This window comes from Symphodus melops (assembly GCF_947650265.1).
Source record: "Symphodus melops genome assembly, chromosome: 13".
Lineage (NCBI taxonomy): Eukaryota > Metazoa > Chordata > Actinopteri > Labriformes > Labridae > Symphodus > Symphodus melops.
Window position 1 is genome coordinate 4,554,266 of NC_136703.1, and position 25,768 is coordinate 4,580,033.

Genomic DNA, 25,768 nt, shown 5'->3' on the forward strand with positions numbered 1-25,768 from the left:
ACATCAGAGCCAACTAAACTTTCATCATGTTTACTTTTCTCTCATGCTTTCATTCTGGCTGATTTGATTAGAGAATTTGATGAGAATAAAAATGTAATAAAATTGTATCTGTTGTTGCTGACATTGAAGTGATAATGTATGCTCAGTGTGACGGTGTGTCTGTGTGTGCGTGTGTGTGTTCATGAGCTGTCCTACCACACACCTTTCAGGACCTGAAAAGTAAGTCAGAGCTCCTCACCTGCATGTGCTTTGTTTCTTTTGCAGTTATATTTGGGTCCAAGCAAGCAGCAAACTCTTGTGTTAAAAAATAAAGCCTATGTGCAAAAACCATTAAAAATAATAATAAATAATAATAATAAATAACGATGCTGACATCCTGGCTAAAAAACAAACAAACAAACAAACTTGGACTGAAGAGCTCATGTCTTTATTGACTAACCATGTACAGGGGTTGAATTTTCCATTACTCGTCTGTTTTTATTTTATGAAGGATAGCTGTTTGCCAGGAGGCCTCTCGCCTCAGCTCCAGATTTTTGCATGAGACAGATGTTCCAATATTTAAACTGCTGTTGACGGGCTTTAAGAGTCCCCATCAGTCCCAATGGGTGAATTATTTATCATCAATTCACTATATTTATTCCCATGTCTATGGTTAAGATACTTGAAAGGCAAAATAATACATGCTTAGAAGGCCACTATAAATATGAAGTGTAAAATAAAAACATGTGTGATTACTTTGCAGTAATATTACAGTAAAAGATTTGATTACTCAAGAAAGGGTCCTCACTTTGGTCCACTGCTGGTATCATAGGAATGCATTTGTGTGTTTGTGCAGTTTGGGTAGGATATCAATATTTGTATTAAAAACAAACACATATGTGCAGTTATATTATGGATAAACAAACATAAAGTCAAAGTCACCTTTGTTGGTATTGTAGGCATCCATGTGCGTTTCTGTGAATGTTTATGGCTGAACTGTTATCTGCCTGCAGTTAATGAAACACACAATCATGCTTATTACAGGTTCCCCCTCTGGAGTTAAACCATCCGGCAGCATTATAAGGAGATCCAGGTGGAAGTCTAAACATCCTGACGATTTTTAAATAAATAAAGCATTCCTCTGCTCTATTTGACGTCAGTGACGTAGCAGTCTTTATGAAATGTCAGATATTGTTGCTCCACACATGCCACAGACGTAATCTCAGAAATGAATCAATCAGATAAGGAAAATTCATATTTTTTTTCTTTATTAAGAATGAGAGAACAACCTTCAATTAAAATCCCAGCTCAGTGTTTATCAGCATAAATAAATAAAAGGTAAAAAATAAATAGGCTATTAAATACAGTATAAAACAACAGGCAATAGGGAAGGAGTCTGCTCTTTGTTGAAGGAGCTCTCACAATGTTTGAGAAGGCAGCAGAAGTAGAAGAATGATGATAAGTGATAGAAAAATAATCAGCTTGGTTTTATGGTACAAAGTGAAATCATACAAAAAGTCAACCAGAGAAATAATGAAAAAAAATCCCTTTTACAAAGATGGATCTACAAAGATGGAGATGCATTTGAAAATACAGTAAAAATTCAAGTCAAAGAAGGTGTACATCTGTAACACAAACAAATTGCAGTCATCAATTAAGAGCACTGGAGAAACCGTCCACTATACACTTCCAACTACACTTCTTTAAAAACAGGCCGAAGGGAACTCTCTCTACTGCTCCACAAACAGGTACTTAAAAAATGCCGTTAAATGTCTGGAACGAGTCAAGCTCTAAATTGTCAAAGCGTATAGTTTCATCCCATCCACATGTTGCTCAAACCCACAGAAATCATAATGGATATTTGTATAACTTCTACGAAACGAAATGAGATATTTAAATCGCAAACCCAACTATTATTAAGTATGAAATCATCTCAACCACAACTCATCATTAAAACTTTTTTTTTTGTTCTTGCAGGGCCGTTTGAATGTCGACAAACTTCAATTTCCTCCATTACAGTTATGCTACAAATAGTATGGAAGCCCTAAGCAGACATACAGTACATCAAAACATTAGATTTAACTGTGTTTTCCCATGATAACGAGAACATTTCAGCTGTTTTCTCTAAATAGTAGCTTCTTTTTGTTATATCCAACCATGCCGATTATTTTGTGATACTGACACCATTTTTAAGCTCTTAAAAACCAACATAAATGTTAAACTTTTCACGTGAAAAGCAACATTATTATCCTAAGAATACGAGAAGTCGGGATCATGCAAAAACAACCAAAATGTAGCTGTTATCATGGAAAAACGGATGAATCAAATATCGGACGCGCGTGCTTTTAGAGAAGTTATTCTTTCTAATTGAAATTGATTTCATTCACACATTTTCTCAGTTCAAACCCTTACATCTTGTTTTGTGAGGGATATTAAAACACAATCCAAAGACAAACAAAGACAACGAGATTCTTGATCCAAGTGCTACATTACAAAATAGAATCACAATGGGATTTTTTTTAAGAATTGCCCAACACAAAAAAATAAAAAATAAAAAAAGTGAATCTGTACAAATTGAGTACCGAATATATATGCTCTCTATTCTCATAAGAATCACTTACATGATTATAGCTTAATATCTGCACGGACCCAGCAGAAGGCCAGAAGCATCACCCAGCCCACCTGTGTTTATACACCTTGGCAACACAGTCTCTCTAACTTTAGGGCCAGCTCAAGCTAATCCCAGCCCTCGAAATACTCCATCCTCATTGTTCCAACAGGAAGAGGGACCAAAGTGCCAATTAAAGAGAGACGCTGTGACATCAGCACCAACCACAGCCTGAGCCGGGGCGGGGACTCCTCTGCCTCCACTTTATCATGCCAACTGTGCCTCTCTCGCACATTGGAAACTGAATGCGACAAAGCTCAGGGTGCAATGTTGTAAAGTTGAAGCTGTTCCCAGAACTGGCTGGATTGTTGATTTTTATGAAGCAGGAATGCGAAATAAAGTTAAAAAAAAAAAAAAAAGAAAAAATGCATGAGCAGTGAATCATATCTGTACAGACGACATGGGTAATAATAATAGATATCTAAATATACAGTCTACTTGATTCGTCTATTCTTGTATATTTTTCCTCTTTTTTTTTCCTGTGTTAATAAGATGAAGAAATAAAAAATGTACAGATGGTTATTATGATTCAGTCTGCCCCAGCATGGCTTAGTTCTGTTGGTCCCGCTGATCCAAAGCCGCCCCGGCAGTTTCGCTCCAGCTCTGCTTCCAGTCCAAAGGGCCGCCAGCTTCAGTGCAGTTAAGTTCATTCCTATTTTTGCTGCAAATGATGATCAAACTGCAAACACGCTCAGAGTGCTGGTCTGGTCCTTCAAACCCAAGATGCTATAGGCGATTCTTTTCAAATGGCCAGGCAGTCTCACACCAATGTTTTTTATATCCCTGGAAGAGAGAGAGAAAGAGAGAGAGAGAGAGAGAGAGAGAGAGTGAGAGAGAGAGAGAGTGAGAGAGATGAAGAAATATGAGAGAGCTGCAAGTAAATTTACACTTTGGCCTCAATCCAACACCTTTAAACACATCCTTCCTGTCCCTCAAGCTTTGTAGTAGTATGTCACTAATCAAACAGGACAAAGTGCCAGCTGACTCCGTATTTGCCTAGCTTGATCGTTTAACCAGAACTTGGTTGGGTTCCAAGTTATTAATCATCCAAGGTTTATTTTCCTCAACGTCTCCCTAATTAAAGGATGATACAGAGGTTTCTTCTTCAACAGCCATTATGCAGCCCTGCAAAAGCCGTGCAACACAGCAGCCAGAATTCTTAATTACAGCCTTAATTACTTAACGAGGATTCTCCCTGTTGACCATGAATCACTCGTCTGGCAAGCAGAGGGTGTGTCGTAAATAACTGCCGTTTTTTCTTTTTTTTTTTTTTTACTAAGAGTGCTACCAGATGCCTTGAGATGGAAACATGGGGCGATGAAATCACACCATTCTGTATGACAAATACTTCAAAAGGGTTGTCTGCCTGAGACTGTACCAGTCCTCCCAAATCACGAGGAAAGCTGAGATACCACAGGGGGGAACAGGGTGTCTTTCGGCTGGTCTTGCGGTTTGAAAAAGTTCTGGCTCTCGTTAATGCCCTAAAATGACCCTACATTGTGAGCCTTTTTTCCCTAAAAGGTTCAGTCCATTTGAGCAAATTACCCCTTTAGCAATTGCACACATCTGAGAAGATCCAATTGCCTTAAAGCACCTTTGTGATGAGTTCAGGGGCTACGTTGTCAGTGCACCTCTTCAATCTTTCGAGAAGAACAAACATGCCGACTACAGGGCTTCGAATGTCGTCAATCTATTTCAGCTCCTTAATCTCCTTTAGTTGCCCCTGCTCCACAGGCAATTCTCTCCTCTTCCTTCCCTCCTTTAATGTTAAAGAAAGCCACAGCGGGCCTTTGCCCTTAACAGGCATAACTGGTGGTTTTTTCGTGGCTCTAGCAGAAGTGCAGCTCAGAGCAGCTGGTGTGTACGTGGGATGGAGGGATAAAAGACAAAAAGGAGAAGGGAAAGAAGAATAAGGACTGCAGCGACCACAAGCCACCACCACCAGTCTACCACAAATGAGCCCACTCCTTCTCCTTCCCTCCATTACTTTTTCCATCTCAAAACATTTCTCAAGTTGTAACTGAGGTCGAAGATTATATTGTGCGCAAACTATTCTGCCGACAACATTTTTCAGTAAAACAGTCATAAATTATAAGTAAGGAGTTCATAGGAAATGTATCCTGAGGCAGACAACATGCTTGATGGATTATTCGTTATGACTTTTTTAATTCTTGGCATAAACTGATAAATATTTGTCAGTTTTAAATATCCTCAATCTGTCAAAATCCTTCTTGGAAACTGTTTTAAATTCGACTGCTGTTCGCAACGCCTACTTACTCGTTCTTCATCTGTAAGACCTGGTCCATGGTGACGACCCCCGCACAGGTGAAGTTCTCGCTGTACTGGCTCATCTTGATGGACTCCAGCCACTCAGACACTGACCTGAAGGGGGACCCGTCCGAGCCGCTGGTACTTGGCAGGCGGATGGATACGCTATAAGTAAAGAAAAGTAGATCCAAATGATAATAATCTGCAGGCTTTCCCACAACAAAGGCGGATGACTGAGGTCTGTAATTACTGTGCAGGAAACCAGTTGGTGATAAAAACCAGTTGGAGCAGTCGGGGCGAAAGCCGATCAAGATACGAACACGACAGTCTTTTGTCCTTTCTCATCATTTCTGGCTTTAATGCTTCCTCACAAAAGGAAAAATATGCATTCAGGCACACACTCACATACAACTGAGCGTTTGCATTCCTCTGCCAAGAGTGCACACATTTCTTTCATTAGCCTGGCAGGCAAGGTGTCAGTGTGTCCTTTAAATGCTTTAAGTAGAACATCTTAAAGCCATTCCCTTTCTTCCCCAAACAACCCTTCACACCAGGCCTCTTTATAACTTCATTAAAAGAGGAGCTGGTGCCAGAGCTGGTTTTTAAGTGTGCTGAAGTATGTCCCAGTCAAGACTCAAGACTGGTAAGATCGGCAAACGTCGAGTCTCTAATCGATCAAGACAAGTTTGAGGGGAAGGAAAACCTCAGATTTTGTCATGATGCCAAACATTCAAAAGACATTTTATCATCTCAAAATGTTCCTGCTGAGAGCTGTTGAGGTTTGCACATGGCTTAAAACAAGCCATTTCAGGCCTAACAATTGAAAAAGGTTCCTTTTGCATAAAAAACATACCACTTCTACTGTATGTGTTGGGATCTTCGCTCAAGCTTTAGATTCTTTTATTCATCAGAACATCTATGACATGTTACAGGGGGATCTTACAAGAGGAAGTTGTGAAGTAAATGAATTATCTTAAAGAAGACCATGTGTTTTTAAGGGCTGATAATCAGAGGTCCCTGCTAAATAAAGAAATATATTGAAAAAAACAGAAAACTTTAAGGCTGCCAAACAGCAAGCCTGAATGCTGATTTTTTTTTTTCTTTGGCTGCTAACATAGCTTTTTTAAATGTGGCCTGTATCAGGCCTTCTGTGGTAATCCAAATAAGAAAGTGACCCAAATCTGATTTTAAAAGATCAGACACCATTTCACTTCAGTTGTTAACACTGTCATGCAAATAATCAGATCTGAATCACATAGGAACAAAAACAAAATCAGATTCCGGTCATTTTTGGCTGCAGAATGAACGCAGCCTTACTGATACTGTTCGAATCATGCCAAATTTTTGGTTCGAGGGTTGAATCCAAAGAAATATTTGCTGATAATGACATCAACTGAAAAGTTAGCCCTGGAAAAATATGCATTCGAAGCCCCTACTCTGTTGTGCAAATAAATCTTACCGTGGGTCAAAGTCTGCGATGGTCTTCAGGGATTCTGGGCTCCTCAGTAACTTGTCCAGCAGACTGACGATGTCTCCAAAGCGAGGCCTCTTGGAGCGATCCTGGAGCCAGCACTGGAGCATCAGCTGGTACACGGCTGAGGGGCAGTCCATCGGCGCCGGCAGCCTAAAGGCCTCATTGATAGCCTTCATCACCTGCAACGACATTTCCAGGTGACTCATCTGATCTTCTCTTACTCTCTGAATAACTCAAGTGCAATCAATGTAAACACTGAAAAGTACCTCATGGTTACTCATGTCCCAGTACGGCCTTTCACCAAAAGCCATGACCTCCCACATGACGATGCCAAAACTCCACACATCACTAGCTGAGGTGAACTTCCTGTATGCTATAGCCTCTGGAGCAGTCCAGCGAATGGGAATCTTCCCTCCCTGATAAAGGTAAAAAAGCTTCATGTTAGAAACAGAGCAATGACTTGAAGAAGAAACATGGCTGTTCCTGGACACCTTGCTGCACTTTGAGCATATACTCACACTTGTTGTGTAGGTCCCTTCAGGATCATCCTCCAGCACCCTGGACAGACCAAAGTCTGACACTTTGCACTCCAGGGTATTGTTGACAAGGATGTTGCGGGCAGCGAGGTCACGGTGGACGTAGCTCATGTCGGAGAGGTATTTCATACCTGCAGCGATGCCCCGCAGCATGCCAACCAACTGGAAGGAGCCAAACTCACCATCATGGTCCTGGTGGAAGAAAAGCAAAACCACTGATCTTTTCATTCTAACTTTTCAATAACAACCCTTCACTCTGTTGTCTTAAGTTTTAACATTTCACTCCACCCCATGTATTTCCTCGATTTGTCAGCTCATGTCTTTTATTCTGTGCATGCATTGTGGATTTGGGTTGTTTATTTTGTTTATATTAATGTTTCACGTCCGTTGTATCATTTTGTTGATGCATGAAAAGTGCAACACAAATAACTTCTGAATGATTGATTTGATGATCGCTTGAAAATACGTGTGACCTGAAGAATGCAGCAGACAAAATAGCCAATGCATCCATGTGGCTAAATACTAACAAGTATTTAGGATCAGATTTAACAGGAAGAGAAAAGAAAGTGTATTTTGCAGGCTCACCCTGAGGTATCTGTCCAGTGCGCCATTCTCCATGTATTCAGTCACAATCATTGCATGTTTGACTGCAGACACAAAATAAACAAGTTACCTTTATTTCCATGACTGGGCCAAAATATGCATGCATTAAGCAAAGTAAGCAAAGTAAAAAGAGGCCACAAAACTCACAGAAGTCCTTACATTTGGTCACCACCCCCTCTAGCCGAATGATGTTCTGGTGGGAGAACTGGCCCATGATGGAGGCCTCACTCAGGAAGTCCTGCCTCTGTTTCTCTGAGTACCCCGGCTTCAGCGTCTTGATCGCCACTGCCACCTCTTTCCTTGACGGCGTCTTCAGAATACCTCTGTACACCTCACCAAACTCCCCTGAAGGGAAACGATCCAAGATCAATGGGACATTCAAAGAGATATCACATAAATATGTGTTTGATAGAGTTCTCAGGTTTTTAGCTGCAGGCGATTCCTCTACTTAAGTGTTAAAAGATGGACGTCTCTGCGGCTGTTTTGCCTGAGGCTCACTCACAGAGGTGTGTTCAGGCTGGGTGTTGAGAGAGAGTTTATTTTGTTTAATTAGTGGATGGCCTGTGGTGTGGAAGCATGGGAATCAGCTGTCACATGAGGAGTGAGGGGTGGGGGTGGGGCACGGCCGTGGGAACTGAGAAGGGGGTTTATGTAGAAAATAGACGGTCAGTTCAAAGGGTAAAGGTGGTTGCACTTGAATAAACCTTTAATGAAAGATCTGGCAATGTACGGAGAAGGAGCTCTGATAGCCGTCCAAAACACGTCTTCTGCGACACTTTCTCTTTGTGATTGGTGCGTTCTTGAGCCAAAAAAGATGAATCACACAGCTGAGAGTTGCAAAACAACAAAATGTCTCGACTTGTTGTGTGAGAACTCAGCCAGATGGATTTTAATCTCACTTAAGTACCCACTGTCAGTCAGCCGTTTAAGGTGGAGAAAATGCACAATATAAACAGCGACTTCGGGGATTGGAAAAATCTTTCAACATCTCGGAGTTAAGCCCCTCAGCAGATTGTTTCTGCGGAGTTGTCACTCACCAGCTCCAATGACTTTCTGTTTGGTTATGTGGCTGGGGTGGATTTCAGTGGCAAACTTCATGACGGCTGTGTTGGGGTCCTCGTAGGTGTGCGGATCCACGTAGGTCTTTAGAGGCTTCAATTGTTCTGTGAGAGAAAAGGGAGGAACATTTAATTCAACAAACTGAAATAGATAGAACACCGTGGACTAAAGAGATGAAAGGGATTTCCTTTCTACCTGAGCTGGAGAAGTAGGTGTCCTCTGGTCCTTGCCTGGTGTGAGAGTTCCTTTTTCTGTAGAAAAAGATATGACCAATCAGCAAATAAATATCCTATTTTCATAAAACAAATGCACCTTTATCTTTAAATCAGTGGTCTGCGCTAATATCAATAGCACATAACAACTTTTGTATCCATTTTTCAAGATGTTCTGGGGCTTAAAAAGGATCCCGACACTCGTGCAATCAGCCTTTCAAACGCAAGCAGCCTTTTAGAAAAAAGGCTAACCATAGACTGTGTTTGCTGAGCCGATTTTAAAGACTGAAAGGGAGACAAGCAGGCAGGAGGGATGTGGACAGACGGGCTACAGTCTGCCTCAGTGCAGGCACAGGTCACCTCTACAAAGTGCCTGCAGCCTACTACAGAAAGAAACCAAGCCCCTCTTATCACAAACAATGTACCACCCTGGACCAATTTCCTTTCAAAGGCCTCAACACTTACTAGAAAATAACCACTGAGCAATGACAAGGCGCATTCAACACAAATTCTTCCCTAGTGAGTGCTGGGACACAGATCCAGATAAAGCAAAAGAGAAAGTTGGCTAAAGGAAGAGAGAAAAAGAGAGGTGAGGAAAGACTGAATGCAAAGGCCATTCGGAGGCCCCACAAAGGAAAGGCAGAAGAATGAGAGAGGAAGCCGTTGAATCAGGCTCCATTCTGACGGATCAACAGAACGAACTGACAGACAAACAGAGAGCAGCAGAGGGATACTCACCGTCTGCGGAGGAATAGGACCACAATCACAATGAACAACATGGCTGCTCCACCAATTGCTGCACTTAAGATCACTGCTGTGTTGCTCTGAGTGAGGCGCTCTGGGGAACGTAAAGAAAATACAATACAGTCACATATCAGAGTAAGTACATTTGTAAAAAATGCTTGTGAAACTCTTCCATTGTGGTTCTTCTCTGTACCTTGATACGAGGTCTCAAACTGTTCCTCCATGCTGGATCCTCCTGGGCTGCCGTCGCTGCTGAGGGCCTGCACCCTGAACAGGTAGGCTGTGCCTGGAGACAAGTCTATGATCTTTACCGAATTCTTCTCCAGGAGGAGCACAGTGTAGGTGGTCACATCCAGGTTATCATCCTGGGAGACACAGGAAGGAAAACCAAGAGCAAAGGTTCAGTATCGTATATTAAACATTACAAACATTCTCAATCAGTGGGAATAATTTATTGATTTATTGTGGAAGATAAAACAACAAAAAAAGGAAGAAAATGATAGTAGCAACTTTCCTCTCCTTTCCTACATGGTCAGACCTTTCTGATGAAGTTTACAGTGACAGTCAGTTTCAAACACTCTGATGCTTTTTGGGGAATGACTTTGAATAGCTTTATAGCCACACACCCCAGCTTCAAATTTAACATCATAGATAATTCAACGTGTGAATGCAGAAACGTTAATGACGTGAATTGTGTTATTTCAACAGGGAGAAGGAAAAGAAACTAAAGTGACTGACCTTCTTGCGGTAGGTTAGCTCATAGCGGATGGGTCGCTGTTGGACTCTTGGTCGAGGGGAAACATCCCAGGAAAGGGACAAGCTGTTGGAGGTCTTCTCAACCAGTCGCATCGTGGTAATCTTTGGGGGATCTGAGGAGAGATGATAAAGAAAAAAAAGTCATGTGGAGGTTGAAAACTCACTACAATTGTCCGCACCTTCGTAACCAGAAAAAAGGCTGTTCTCTCAGTGCTGCAGCACGATTGGACATGCAGAGCTGCCCCTGCCTTAGTGTAGCACAGATAGCATCACTACACAGCACTCACCTGTGTAGTGGAGAGATGTTGTCAGAGCGCTGCTGGATGGTGGTCTATTAGCACGAGGCATCGCCTGGCTGGCAAACACTGACACGCCGCTGTGGGCCTCCACAGTGAAGGTGTAGTTGAGGTGAGCGTCCAACTCGCTCACTGAAACCTTGGTGTCAGTCAGGCCTGAGCTGGCCGGCTCGTAGCGGACTTTCTCTCCACAGTGCTGACAAACAATGCCCTCACAGCGCTGGCACTCAATGCTGTAGGTGATGTCACTGCGTCCTCCGGTGTCTTCAGGCGGGCTCCAGGACAGGAGGAGGTTCCCTGGGGAAAGCTGGGTGGTGGTGGCAACAAGGTCTTGTGGGGCAGAGGGGAAGCCTGATGAACACAGGTTGGGAAAGGAGGTCAGTTTAAAACAGGGAAGAAGCGATCCAGGGAACAAATCACAAGGTATTTTATTTCTGACTCAATGAAAACCATCGAAAGTCTGGCTGTCCAAAAAGTCATGATTAGGATTCTTTATCTTAATCCAATAAAATATCTGCAGGGAAATGTGTTTCCTTCTTGCTCATTGACCTGGTGCAAGGCTCTTATTTGAGATCAAGGGTTACCTGAGCAAGGTCCTGTAAGGGGGTCTGATGGGGCCCGGTAGAAGCCCTCCAGGCAGGGACAGGAGGAGGCCCCTGAGTCAAGCCTCTGGGTGTTTGTAGGACATGGCTCACACTTGTCACTGGCCGCTTCGGCTTTGAAGAAGCCAGGCTTACATTCTGCAGAGACAAAAAAAATATTTACATGAGCAGGTGAACAAGGACAATAGTGGCTACAGGCAACATATTGCACAACACATAGCCAGTTCCTCCAGATTATCTGTGCCTGTTTGGAACATCAGTAATGCTCTGAACTTTTTACCCAGCAAGGCTGAGCTGACACATTACTTTGTCAAGGTTAAAGGTCAAAGTGGAAGAGTTACACAGACACGGCTCTTCACAGTATTGACTCTATCTTTAAAAACGTTTCCCATAACAGCGAAGACACTGCTCACATGAGCCCAACCCTGAAAAAAATGCAGAGTCCTTGCCTCATCGGCACTCCTAGTTCTTACTGTTTCAACCACTAACCCCCCTCTGATTCTGTTTTCTTGCAGTGTCTTTCTCAAACGCAAGCAGTCGTCCCACATTCCACGACACTAAGTCAGTCAGAACTAAAGACAACAAAAACCTGAAAAGACATAAGGAGTGAAGCAGCTCTATGCAGAGCGTCCATTTGCACCTAACAATCTATAATGTTGTGTCTTTCAGGGACCAACATGCTGGCCTTTGTAACTGTATCACGTAGATAAGATGACACCTGATTTCACAGGTCCAGTCCAGGATAAAGAAATGCAGGTAGAGTATCCAGCTGTGCGTAGCGGTGGTGAAACATGAACTTAATACAGTGTGAAATTTTGGAAAGAACGCGCCATAAAGGAGAGTGAAAACGAGACGGCCCCCCTTTAACTCTGCAAGAGCATTCCAACGGCTGCTGCTCCATGTCCTCACACCATCACACATTCATCCAAGCACACACACACACACACACACACACAAAGAGTTCAAGTTCACGCATGAACTGCACACATGCACCCACATCCATTTGTATGCACAAAACACACATACATGTATGCAAAGCACACCCGTGGACACATGGGTAATTCTGACATCAGAAGAGGGATTATGTCCGCTGCCTGTCACCTGTTCATGTCCTTCTGCCAAGTCAAATTCAGAAACACAGATACACTCACATATATAAACATACACACACATTTCCTTCCGCCCAAGTCGCCTGGAGTGTTTACATAGCTCATGTTATAAGGTGTTGACGATGCAAATGAGAGCCAACCTGCAGGACAAGGAAGACAGAAGACAAACATGCAAGAGAGAAAAGACAGAATAAACAGAAACCCAAGAAGAGAAAGGTTTGAGAAAGATCAGATAAGGTAGACACAAGGAATGGTTGCCACTTCAAATGAAGACAGAGCAATACAAGTTAAAGGCAAACACACATCTTCTATGTCAGATTCCAACAGAGGTTGAATTAAGAGCCAAGGACAGAGATAATATCGGATTCACTCAGTGATACAGTCTTGGTCTTTCATTGCGGTTCAATTGAAATGAAGTCCATTTGGAAGCAACCAAAAAAAACCTCACGCAAGACAGAAAGCACAAGGCTCCACTTCCATTTAAATCATATCAGAGGGATTTACTCGATCAACCATGATTTTCTCTTCAATTCCATTCAGCTTTTTTCTATAATTGCGGTTCCTTGATGTTGCCGTAGAGCTGCTGTAAAGAGGTGTGTTTTAACTGAAGAGCATGACAACAATGGAAGAAAGAAATCTAATCAGCATGAGAAGAATTAGTAAGTTTCTGCATCAGGCTTGCATGTTACTCAATCTCCCATTTCAAGAAAGCATCTCTTCTCTCCTGCCCAGCTGTTCCCCCGGTACCACTGGTACTCATTAACGTGAACGAGGCAGAGGTTAGGGCGAGGCAGAAGAGGGGAGCTATGGAGGAACAGAAGGTTCAAGAAAGAAAGAGAGAGGAATACTGTATCCTGCTGAGGACTGAAGAAAAGAGGGGAGAAAGAAAAGAGACAGGCCAGGGTGAACTCCTCCATTGAGTAGGGGCAACAGCTGCTGCCTGCAAACCCCAATTCATACCCCTACCTCTCCTCCTCGTAATCCCCGAATTCCTCCCTCCCCTCCTTTCTCTCCTCCCAGTCTTCACTTAAAAAGGCGCCCAGCTAACCCATTAACATTGCTATTCACCACTGACCAACAGGCACAGAGAATGCCATGCCATTCAAGTGCTGAAAGAGAAAACATACACACACAAGCATTGCAGATGGGAATAGCCGGAATGCCACATGGCAACTGAATAGAGGAGGACTAGCCTCTTTTTGGCGCTATAGTTCAGGCTGCAATGCATCGTGGTCAGGACTGCGGAGATGATGGCCTTACACTGTAAGCCGCCTCTATAATCAAGATGCATTCCAGTGCACACCACCCAACAGGAGCCCTGTAGCAGAGCGCCTTTATTACTGCTCCACTTTCAGCCCAAGTCCTCTGTAATAAAGGTGACTGCGTTTGTGTATCTTTAACAAATGAGACGCAGGGACGGTAAAATGACTCGATGGCTCTGTGCTGAGGTATTAAACAAGACGATTCCTCGACAAAAGAGCAAAGTCCGGTGAAAGGAAATCTCTCGGTTCCACTGGGGAGGTGGAGTGCGGCTTTGGATTGTTGCTGGACACAACAGGAAACAGGAAGTGAGAGGCTGATGCAGCCTTCCTTCCTTCAGCAGCCAATCAAAGCATGGAAACACAGCGGAGCGCGACCAAAGGACGAACCAGTGCTGAGACAACCAGAGACAGAATAATAACTCTAAAGGAAGCCAAACTGTGTTGACCTGACATGAACGTGGGTCCTAAATGCAAGGTGGGGCTCCTCGCTCTTTTGAGTTGAAACATAACAAACGTTAAACATCCATTTTTCCCCTCAGAGTAAGGAACTGTTTGTCATTTGAGAGGCCCTGTGTGCCTTGAGTGGCTCTGTGTTTGTTTATTGAGACTGAGTGCAGAGGCCTGTTATATTCTAGGAGTCCGAGTGGCTCTGGAGTGGGGGCCCCCCCAAGGACCCCCCCCTAGGTTTGTCAGCAGAAGTTAAGATGGATGAGATGGTGACAGTGATGAATGCATGGTCGGATAGATGGATGAATGGGGTAACATGGTGGCTTGACAACACAATTCGCCCTCAGGACTAGAGAGGTAAGTGGTAAGGGGGCCCCCACAATCGAGTCCGGCACTGGGCTTTTAAAAAAGGCAGAAAGGTCATGTCTGCCTGAGGGTAGATGTGAGTTAAACTGTGCATGGCTTACAAGGAGTCAGTGGCCAAGTAAAATAAACATATGAGGAGGAGGAGGAGGAGGGAGAAAGAGTTGCAGCAGCAGACCGTGGAGGTTAATGTCAGAAGTTCGGACTGGAACGAGAAAACATCTTGAAAAAATAAATCCTTAAGGGTCTAAAGTCTAAATCTTTATCAGCTACCCAAACATATCAGGATTCTAGTTAGCCCTGTCATTGTTCGTACCCTTGTCTACATCACCTTGTCCTCCCCAACCCCCTATTTTCATTCCCTGAGTCAGTCAGAACCCTAATTGCAATATGTCATGTCATTTTGTTTGCATGGAGACTGACAACATGTCATTAGCATTTTGGGGGAGTTGAGTTGTGGTGGAACAATGGGGCTCTCTGATGGGGGAGGTGAGCCGGTAACATGAGCCAGAGGTCACAGAGGTAGAGGACTGGAAGGGGGGGGGGGCAGGGGGCAGTAAAGGTGTAGGGGCTGTTAGAAGTGTGTGCATGTGTGTGAGGGGGAACATTAGTCAAAAGGATTAGCTGGCCAATGGAGCAGCTGTAAGGGCATTACATCTGTTTTACAATTGCACTCTGGCTTTCATCTGGGGTTGTTAACAAACACAATAAATTCCCTGATCCCCTTTCTCCTCTCACTCCCTCTGTCCACTCAGGCTCAACGATACAGGGAGTGATACAGAGGTTGAAAGAAAAGTAGAGTCAAAGAGGCTAAAAAACCCCATTTAACATGGTCTAAAATAAACCTGTTCTACTCATGCACTGCACTCCTGAAAAGTTCTGGACATTATCCACATGGGCTGCATGTGTGAATGCAAACCGATATATTTTCCCCCTCCACTTTTTGCCGACTCTTCTCACACACCTCCTTATAAATTTCTGAAAGAAATTAGGGCGAGCAGATCTCTTAGCAAGTGGGAAAGATGATTACATTGTTTACTTGTGAGGGAAAATGTACTGTTTTACATTATTTACTGCGCACCTGTTTGTCTTGTGATAACGTCCTAAGGCTGTAGAAACATATACCTCCCCAAAAACCCAATAATTTGTAGCATTTTGAGTTGTGAGAGTGAATGGAGTAAAAGATATTTTAAACCGATCCTTTCTGCCTTAAAGGTCACAGCTTTCAGATGCCTCAGTTGCAGGTCAGTCATTTGGCTGTTTTACACCATGTAACTGGCTAAACCCAGACAGCCAGGTGGCAAACACAACACCATTTCTCTACACAACTCTGAGGCCAACTTAACACACACTGCATGCCGACAGCCGTCTGCTTCCTGGACAGGGGAAGAGGCAAAAATGGGACCAAATGCAGCTATAAACAAAAAGACTTATCAGGCAGGACAACAAAATGGAAAGTGGCTGAGCGAGGTCGCTCGGCATGGAGTGACAATGGAAAGCCCTGAGCCAACCGGTCGGGGAGTCAACCAGGGATTAGGTGACCTCCGGTTTCCGCTTCGGACTCGTCATGCTAGCCGTTAAGGGTGGGTGCTGTGTGGTGCTGGGAGAGAAGAGGGGGGGGGTTGACTGACGGACGGACACGGGGGGAAGTAAAGTGCTGACCTCACACACCAGAAGTACAATACAATGTGCTTCACATTTCTCTGGACTCCCCCAACACAACACACACATATACTCACAGCCTCGAGGCTCTGGAATGTCACAAAGAGGAAAAATGTCCCAACTTCCTGACCACAACCAAAACACACTCAAAACAGCCAAGAAATGCTGAGGCTTGGTTATTTAACTAATTGCAGAGATTTAGATACTACATTTGCAGACTGCTTTTAAACACAGTTCCAAAGTGCATAAAAACAGGCTACATGTGCTTCATATTTGACAGAAACAACACTAAATGGGGCTCTACTCAATCTCTCTACTCAAACTCAAAAAATCGATCAAATGTGTGACAAAAATATAAAAGGTGTCATATGTGGGATAGATCTGACATAAATACATACAAGTTTTGTCATTACACAAAGTCCATGCTAACCAACACCTGCAAAAGCTAATGAAACAATAGCTGAAGTACAAGATATTTTACAATGTTCATTTTGTGTTGGGATCCCACCACAGCTGAAAGAGGCAATAAAATTGAATAACACAATTATTAGAGTCCGTGCAGATTGCACCCAAAGAAAACCACATTCAGAAAAAACTCTTACTGGGTGCGCTCCAGATATTCTGACACCTCAGAGGACAAAGCGTCTCACTAATCACACTTTTAAACCGCGAGAATACAATTTGCTCTAATCCACATTTAATAGTTGTAGGGCCACCAGATCTCATCGTTGCTACATTTCCTGTCATCTTGTACGCAGTAATTACCAGTGTACTGTTCTCTGCAAATGTTGCCCAACAAGACGGTGCATGACACCACTTGAAAGTTTCTCCAGAGTCCCCCCATTATCTAACCAACTCCCTTAAGTTCAGCCCCGCGAGGCAGACGATACCTTGGCATGAGATCTAAGGGAACCATAAATTCAGAGTAATCAGGGCGGCTTTTGAGTTAAAGAGAGGATATATCCAGACTGTGCAGATACATGAGCAGCGTTTTCCGATAACTTTCAGTGACTTTTTTTGGAGACCAGCTACAGGGATCAACATTCAAGGATGTTAGGTAGAGCAGAAAATTTAAATGCAAAGATTATTCTGCAGGAGTGTGGTGACTTAATTACGTGAAATCCAGCAGAAGTCAACTAAATCAGAACACTGAAAAACTGAGGTGTGGTGCTGTGTCTCTTTGTATATTAACCTTCAGGTTCATGGGCTGACGTTGCACAAGACTACAAGGCTGCATGTGCAAACTAAATGACAGACTGAAGGCATGTCATATTACACATGTAGCTCTGCAGAATGTATTTCCAAATCCAAATCCTAACATTCAATATAAAGACAAAAAATAAACAGCTGAAGTTTACATTTCACCTTCACTAAATGTTTAGTCGCCTTAACTACTGCGTGACCCAGGCCATTTGTTTTTCTCTGTCTGTCCACTATAACTCTCCATCTGGCAGCATTGTTCAAATTTAGCCTCTATTTATCTTTACGAGTCAGTCTTGGACAAATGTATTTACCATCGAGAGAGAGAGGAGAGCTCTGCACAGTCTAAATACTCCCATCAGGGCCGTGTGAAAGGGGATGTTTAAACTCTACTGGTGTCATATTCATGACCTGCACAGCAGCCAGAAAAAACAGTATCAATGTGATTTCATGCACAACAAAAAAACAAAGCACGAAGGACAAACTGCTTGTTTGTCAGTTTGTTGTACTTGGAAAGCTTGCACAGCATGGTGCATTTCTTGAGGTGATTACGTAAAGAATGGTGTTTAGAATGATGTGTTGGGATTAGAAACTATCAAATAAATAGAAGATGAGAGGCAGAAAATTGGGGATAAAACAGAAAGAGTCTTCAGGGATAGGCGGGATGCGGGGGGAGAGAGCGAGGACGGCAAAAGAGTCGACACAAAGGCGAAAAAGTATGCATGACCTGTAGTTACTTCACTGAAAAAGCACAAACACACCCAAGTCAATTACTACCTATACAAATCACTCACCACAGAATACAGTCATACGGCTACAAGTTAGTCACTGACTGTTACATCAGCTGGGGATGAGTATGGAGACACGGACAAGGAAGGAAGGAGGGGAGAGAGAGAAAAGAGTTTACTGGAACTTATTTTCGAGAGGAAAAAATATCTTTACTGGAACTCCTTGAGTGGACAGTTGTTCCAAGACACCAAAAGTGCCTTCAGTGCTTCGTACATGTCACATTGTGTCTCCCTTTTCAAACACAGGCCTGTGCAAACCATGATTTGGGATTAAGCCGTATTTGTTGATGAATTAGAGCGGCTGGTGAGGTGTGGACCTGGACTGCTGAACACAAACCCAAGGACTAGCCAGGGCAGCCCCTGGTCCTTTGTGGGCTGACACATGGTATGCTGTTCTATTGTGCCGGGGAGGATTATGGGTAAGGAAGGGCGTGATTGGGAACTGAGAAAAACTGTGTCAGTGTCAACAGTAAGTCAAAAGTGGAAACCCACAGCGTTGTTGTCGTTGTAAAGCCAAGCACAAAAGTTGAGGTTTTTTTTCCAGAATTTAAAATTAAGAATGTTTGTTTTCTCGCTACAGAGACTAAAGGCACAAAATCATTTATAGTACACCCACTGAGAGCTGTCTCCATCTTGTTATATTCAGAATGCACAACTTCAACAAGCACTCATTGTTTTCACACTCACTGTTTGCACTCTGGAAAATACTACGAAAGTTTCAGGCAGACTGCCCCTGAAATGTAAGTTGCATGTTCACACATGCACCTCACTGCAGGAGACTTTCACGGGGCGTCGCTTCACTACGTGCAGAGAGAACGCACAGTCCTGCACTGGTCGCAGTAAATTAATGTGATCAAACCCGTCCCACTTGCTCACTTGTGGTGAAATTTCCTGCCAGGGGTTGGCATGACAAGTTCTGGTAAAGTCAGGGCAAAAATGTCCCCCTCACAATGTTCAGAATCTTTTAAGGTGTTTAGTGCAGGTGTACAAACGCCGTTCTGCATTTTACTTGAACAATCTGAAATCTTTTCATACTCGGAAATATTTGTTTTATTGGTGCATTTCTATCTATAAAAACTGTTCAAGTTCTCCATTAGCTGCAGAGGACACAGCTTGCAAATGTTATAAACAAGAAAGTAATTAATGTGACAGATTTCCTAAGGCCATCATCATGTGCTGAGTTTAGTAGTAAACATAAACTTTATGAGCAGCTTGAACTCTGTTTAAACTGGTTCCAGAGCATTTTGCATTTGAGGTTGATGTATTTTGAGAGCTAAAATAATTCTCTTTTTATTGTAGTCTGTGTTGCTTCCATGAAAAACAAAAGCCCGTTCTGCTCCTCACCACAGCTGACTGATATGATTTACAACCGCTTCATAAAAGCTTTTACATTTGCCGCACTGTGGTAGGTTTCTGCGGCTCAGGAAGTGATGCGTTTTATCTTTAGCGTTTGTTTGTGAAAAAGATGGACTCTAACGTTAAAATGAGCGATGACAGTCACAGAGAGAAATGCACCATACGCCGCCTACATTAACCTCAGCTCCGGAGTTTAAACAGAAAAAGCTCCTGGAAATAACGTCTGACGTATGAATGGTCTCTTAGACTGATGAGGAGACACTGACAAAAACCAGACTGTCACAGAATTCTACTTTAACAGGTCTCACTGGGCAGAGGAGTCATAAAACTGAGTGAACACATCAGTGAACATGGAAACTCTCAACCTAAGTAAGAAAAAACACCGCAGTTGAAGTCTTGTGGTTTCTCCACGGACAGACACGCAGTTCAGGAAAGAAGTGGGGAGTATGATTAACTGTGTGTCTGTATGAGATTCCTCTTTAAGCCCTTCCAGCCATTCATCTTAGCCCTGCACTGCCGCGACCCTGTGATTCATTTCCACCTTCATCAACAACTACCCTCATGCGTCTCCCGACCTCTCATTTGACTTCATCTCTGTGGTTTTCTGGCTGCTTTGTTTAGTCATTTTTATGTGAGGGCCTGACCCGGAGCTGCTTTTTTCCCCCTCTGGGAATTCCTCAGGTCTGGAGTAATGTTGGGAGGCTCCTCCTCAGCAAACTGATTAGGAATGTACCAACCAAGAGGGAAGAGGAGTTGGAGGTGGAGATGGAGGTGTGCTCCTCCAGCCTCACGGGGGGAAACACAGTGCTTCATTGTTCTCTTACCTTTACATTCCATTCCTCACCTCTTTCTGTTTTAAAATCACACCCCTCCGCTAAACAACCCTCTCTATCACTTTTGTAGGACTCATTCATTCATTCCTTCCTGCCTCTCCTCCTCCCACCTCCTTCCTAATCATCTTACCTGGTGCTTTCCTGCAGCTAAAAATGATGTACTGACAGAAAATGTCATCGCTTTTATCGCTTTGTAACCAATGGGAGGAAAAACTAAGTGGGAAAGCAATCTATTATAGAGAATGCTTTATGTGGATTTGCAACTCTACTCCGAGTTCTGTTTAAAGGTGTGATGAAATCCTCTGGTGATATGGCTTAGCATAGGAAAAATACATGTATGAAATCAAGCTGAGAGTCTCATTAAGCATCCCTTTACTTATAGTGAACGCTCCTTACTAAACTGTGCTCAAAAGAATGACTCAAAAGTGCTCAACTGATCCCATTTTATTTGACACCCTTTAAAATCTGCATTGACCAAATGTTTAATTGCAAAACGTTTAATTTAGCATGAATTTGCTTAGTTAGCTGAAATACTTCTATCTAAAGTCAAAGTTATGAATGCAATGCTTAGTGGTGGCGTTATAGTCCGTGTCTACCTGCCATAAGTAATCAACACAGTCATCCTTAATTTGTTGAAAATGCATATAGTGCCGATGCTGGGTGTAAACAGCCAAATATGTTCCGTATGATTGGACGACTGGATTGCGGACTTAATTAGGTGATAAATATCAGAGTGAAACCTCGCCCAAATAATGTCATGAAAGTATGCAGAAACTCGTGCCGTTTTCACATGTGCATTCCTGAAAGTTTTGACAGAATTTCAGGAGTGCAAGCAGGGAATAAACTTCACCGCCCTCTCCCAGCGCATCAAGCCATATTCTCCTGATTATATCCTGCTGCCTTCACATCAGCTCACTAGAACTTAATGCTGAAAGAATACTAGGAGAAACTCCGGATGAAATCTGAGTTAAAAATTCAACTCTCACAAGCAGCTCAACCAGAAACATTCAGTTTTGTTTTGCCAGTGTTAAAAAGGCTTTGAACAACAATACTTTTTCATTTGGACCTAGATTAAATACCTTTAAGGTTTTAACTAGTGTGTACACAACAATGACACATGACACATTTATAAGGCTATTGTGGATTTGCGTTTCAAGTAGCTTTAAAAGTATAAATACCAACTGTGTACAAATGAGAGTTTTAGAAAATGCAGTCAAAGTGGGTCTAATGGCAGTCTGAGATGTTTTGTCATGGAGCAGATTTCAACAGGCTCTTACATGTTGGCCTGTGTTGTGTGTTCACACACAGCTGGGGCGACACAGTACACCCCCAAAGCCGAGGATCAGGTAGTTCATAAACAGAGGGGTAAGAGGGAGAGATGGATGCACAGACAGACAGGGGAACATGTATCCAGCATGCCCGACAGGAGGGCCTCTTTTTTCTCTGATGCTTGAAACGAACAAAGTCAGCGAGCCACCCTCCCCTCCCTGCCTCGAGCACCCCAGCAGCCTTGAAGATGCTAATCCATCACAGTACAGTAGTAGCCCTCTAGCTTCTTTGATCACTTGCAGTCTCTGTGACAACCCTTCCCCACAACAATAGAAAGTCTCTTCACTGAACTTAAAACAAAACCTTTTTGCAGCTACAAAGTCAAAGGCCTGAGTTATAGTTGAATATCAGAGCCAGATCAAGATAAGAAAACAGATGAGGGTTGAGGAAATCACCTGACGCAACAGGCTGAAAGTCATAAACTAAAGTGATACTTTATGTGAAATGTTATCAAAGGTGTTTTAGAGGGATGTCAACATACATTCATTCGCTCAACATTCTTTTAAATACCTTGATTTATAGCCAGTCGTGAGTGTGACCAAAATGCAAAACCCTGAAAGTGTAAATTAAGGGGTTTAAAGCATTTTGCTCATTGATACTGAAGACTGTTCACACTTCCCATCTTTAGCTCTTAGAACACAAAGGTGAATTATTTTTAAAACACTAAGTTGATGATCAAAGCCCTTTCAAATGTCTTCACAAAACGACACAACTTTGAATCACAGCTGAAACTCAACAGTACATTTCCTAATTTTATAGGTATTGCTCCAAGGTCAGGGATGATGCCGGGACTTGTACAAGAAGGTCTCAGCATTCCTTCCGTTGCAGAGGAGTCGTGTTAGCCAAGGGGAGAATTCCTCTCAACAATGATAATAACACCTATTATAACTATCTGCAGTCTGCCATATGGACTTGTTTTACAACCTAAGGTAATTGAAACAGAGGTAAATGATGAGTAATGCCGAATGGTCCGTTTAAAAGCAGACACTCATGGGAACTTTGTCCTGGGTTTACACTCAGACAAGGCAAAATGCCTGGGAGCAGAAAGACCTCGAGAAATACCAAAGATTCAGGAGCATGCCCTTACCTTGACACGTGTCTTTGACTTCTTCATAGCCTGGTTTGCACTGGCACTGACCGACTGGTACCACCCATTCTCCATCCACAGTGCAGTAGATACGGGGCAAGTCCTCAATGATGGCGTTCTCAACGCACACCCCGCTAACTTCCCTCAGTGCCTGGTTTTCACCTCCAGCCACAGTCTCAGGGAACAATGCAAGGCTCTTCACTGTAGCTGGGCAGGTTTTGTAGTAGACCCTCAGCGAGAGAAGAGCCACACAGGCTCCAATGTCTTGAAAAGCCAAGTAAAAACCTTTTCTTGACAAGTTCTCCACCACTCGGGTCTCAGTGTTAATACGCAGCTCACTCTTGCTGGTGATTTCATCAGGTGCGATGGTAGCCACCTTCTTGAACTGGCCTTTACGGAAGGTGGTGCCCACATCTGCATCCGACTCAGACGTGAAGAGGTTGAAGGTTTCCTTGCAGGTCAGCGAGGTTACATCAAAAGAGTTGCAGTCACGAACAACAAACTGGAGTTCGACAAAAACCCGAGAAGCCGCTGGACGCCGCTGGATGAAGGTGGTACGAAGCCAGTTGTCTTGCTCACGTTCTCCAACATTGCAGACAGAGTAGGTGTAGAACTGAGAGCCATTAAGGGTTCTCTGGACGACCTCCCACTGAAACAAAACCACACAAACCAACAGGGTTAGAGGTACTAGCATGGACCCCTGGGGAGCCCCGGGGCACACCGGGCTGAACCAAGGCAATAAGGGGGAGCAAAAATGAAAGGGCCCCAGCTCTTCATATAAGGGTTAAACCCCTGTAATCAGAACCTGGAAACAAAAGCACTGTGTGTGCATATGTGTTGGTGTGTGTGTGTAGGGGAAGCCATGGCTCTACATGTTGCTAATTACTTCCCCTTAATATTTTAACCATCCTTCAAAGCTTTTACTCATTGCTGCTACAAGAAGAACTCCAATCCCTGAGCCAGTGAAACATTACAGGAATCCTCAAGGACTCTGAATGTGGAGGAATTTCTAACAGATACCAAATTATTCCAAAGTCAGTCTTTCATGGACTGTTGCTGCTTCTGTCATCTCTCCCAAGCAGTATTTTAGCTCGAATACTAAACGTGGCCACAAATATTTTTGAAAAACTGGACAGCGTGTTTTAACATTAGCTCTCGAGAACCAACTGGCCCCCACAGGGGCAGAGCCTGTGGTTTGTTCTCTGCGTGTAGCCACTGTGCTATTAATTAAAGGAATGTGCTTTGTTGGCTAAGTGTGTGGCTCTGTGTGTAAACTTGATGTCTAACAGCAGAAACGACACCTCTATTAAACAGCTGGTGAGCATTTTTTATAGATGGCCTTTAAAACTTAGAATAATAATTATTATTGTAAGAGATGGTCGTTTCATGAGAAAGAGAGCACAATAAAACCATGTTTCCATAGAAAAAAAAAACTACACCTGATGCTTATTAGTGGAAAAAGTGAAAATAGTGAGATCATTTAAGAAGTGAAACTTGGAAAATGTTGGGGGAGCTACTGGGAACAGCATGCCTGCACATGCCTTTGAGTCATCAGCACATGAAATGTGGCTATTTACAGAGAATTTGCATAAGCACTGAATTACTTTGAATCCTCAATGTAGAAGAAGACATATTCTTCCTGTATACTGGAAAAGGGAAATTGCAGCATTTGGGTACAATAATGAATAACAGTCGTCTGGACACATCTCTAAAAGTGGATATTTAATTCTGCTTTAAGTTTAAGGTAGCTCTGAGTGATTGGCTCTGTCTGGAACCCCTCCCCCTCTAAAAAGAGGTACCACATGCTGCAAACTTCACTAAAAGTTAATTGCTCTCTAACATACAATTCTGGAGCTGAAGCCTTGAAACCGCAAAAAGCCACAAGTATTCCCAGTTGAGAGCTCGGAGCTATTCTGTCTGCCTACGCTTTGGTGTAGCTCAGACATGCTCTGCAGGCAACTCCTAATATGACTCCTTTTCAGATCCATAATGGAGCAGCCATTAGGCTCTACTGCCAGATTTGATAGGAACCTGACATATGCAAACACAGAGGAGCTAACCACACAAGTCGAATGGTCAAATGTTTCTTTGCACAGTAGGATCTTAGTTCAGCAAAGAGCCCTTCCTGTGCATTCTACGCATGCAGATTTATCCTAAGGCAAATTCCAAGCAGCAATGTGGGAGCTGGAGGAGAAGACGGAGCGATACTCACCCCAGGCTTGTCTCCCTGGTCTAAGGGCCATGTCAACCAGCCCAGTTCACCTCCTGTTGACTTCATATCCAAAAGGACCTCTGTGAAGACATGAGAACCACATAAATATGAAAGCATACACTTAAAAAAAACTTTTATTTAGACTATTATAGAAGTCATCTGATATTCTACAGAAAAAAACCCCAGAAATAAATACCCTATATCATCAAAATAAAATTCATTTTACTCCAAAGCTGAGAAGTTCTGGTTCTTAACTACACATCACACTACAGACATTGAATAGTTAAAACTAGAGTGGTTTTACACTCTGGTTCCTTGAGTTTAAAGTGTAACTTATTGCTTATGATTAAACGCTTAGATTTAATGATGGAAAATAAAATGACCATTGTATGCACAATCACAAAGGCAAGAGTAATCATTAGAGAAAACGTCTTCCTAAATACCAGAAATGAATTGTTCTCCAGAATTCACCTGCTGGACTCACAAAGTTTAGAACATGCGCGCACATGCAGAGAAAAAAAAAACTTTTTACTCAATTGACCGTCAATAACGCACACATAACTGCAACAACAACAAAAAAGTTTACATTATTAAAATCCGACTTTAGACTGTCACAGACTTAAGAAAGTGTGTTTCCTGGTTTAAAGATTCTTAAAGAAGGCTCCCCGCATGGCATGCGTGCTTCACGTCAACTTTATCAGAATCAAGGAAACTCTTTGGAAATGAATTTATAATTGCACTCACCTTCTTTAGTTTGCAGTGTAATAAGTATACCATTAATGAGCACATATGAAAACAATAAAGGTCTAACTCCTCTGAAGAAATCCATTTGGCCAACTTTTCTTTTCTCTCTCTCTCTCTCTCTCTCTCTCTCTCCCAGCCTCTGTGCTCCTGAGCTCTGCTCGGACCCTGCCTGCTCTGAG

General features: G+C 42.9%; 1 protein-coding gene across 2 annotated transcripts; it reads right to left on the minus strand.

Moving 5' to 3' along the window:
- Positions 1–1,230: 1,230 nt before the first annotated feature.
- On the minus strand, positions 1,231–25,768 carry epha2b (eph receptor A2 b). Of its 2 annotated transcripts, none has more exons than XM_079359738.1 (17): positions 25,590–25,768; positions 24,846–24,925; positions 22,634–23,282; positions 11,180–11,335; positions 10,587–10,946; positions 10,282–10,412; positions 9,737–9,908; positions 9,538–9,637; positions 8,783–8,838; positions 8,566–8,691; positions 7,688–7,873; positions 7,511–7,572; positions 6,908–7,117; positions 6,656–6,805; positions 6,375–6,568; positions 4,925–5,080; positions 1,231–3,430 (listed from the first exon to the last, which is right to left on the minus strand). In XM_079359738.1, exons 1-17 carry the CDS (start codon positions 25,672–25,674, stop codon positions 3,322–3,324), a joined length of 2,982 nt encoding a protein of 993 aa, XP_079215864.1. In that variant the 5' UTR covers positions 25,675–25,768; the 3' UTR covers positions 1,231–3,321. The 2 variants fall into 2 exon arrangements, with proteins under 2 accessions (XP_079215864.1, XP_079215863.1); XM_079359737.1 differs by having other exon boundaries at positions 7,676–7,873.

Coding starts and splice junctions, on each gene's coding strand:
- epha2b (XM_079359737.1), bottom strand. CDS start 25,674: ATGGATTTCTTCAGAGGAGTTAGACCTTTATTGTTTTCATATGTGCTC. Junction 8,692..8,782: donor CACCTACTTCTCCAGCTCAG/GTAGAAAGGAAA, acceptor TTTCTCTCACAG/AACAATTGAAGCCTCTAAAG. Junction 7,118..7,510: donor CACTGGACAGATACCTCAGG/GTGAGCCTGCAA, acceptor TTCTTCCACCAG/GACCATGATGGTGAGTTTGG.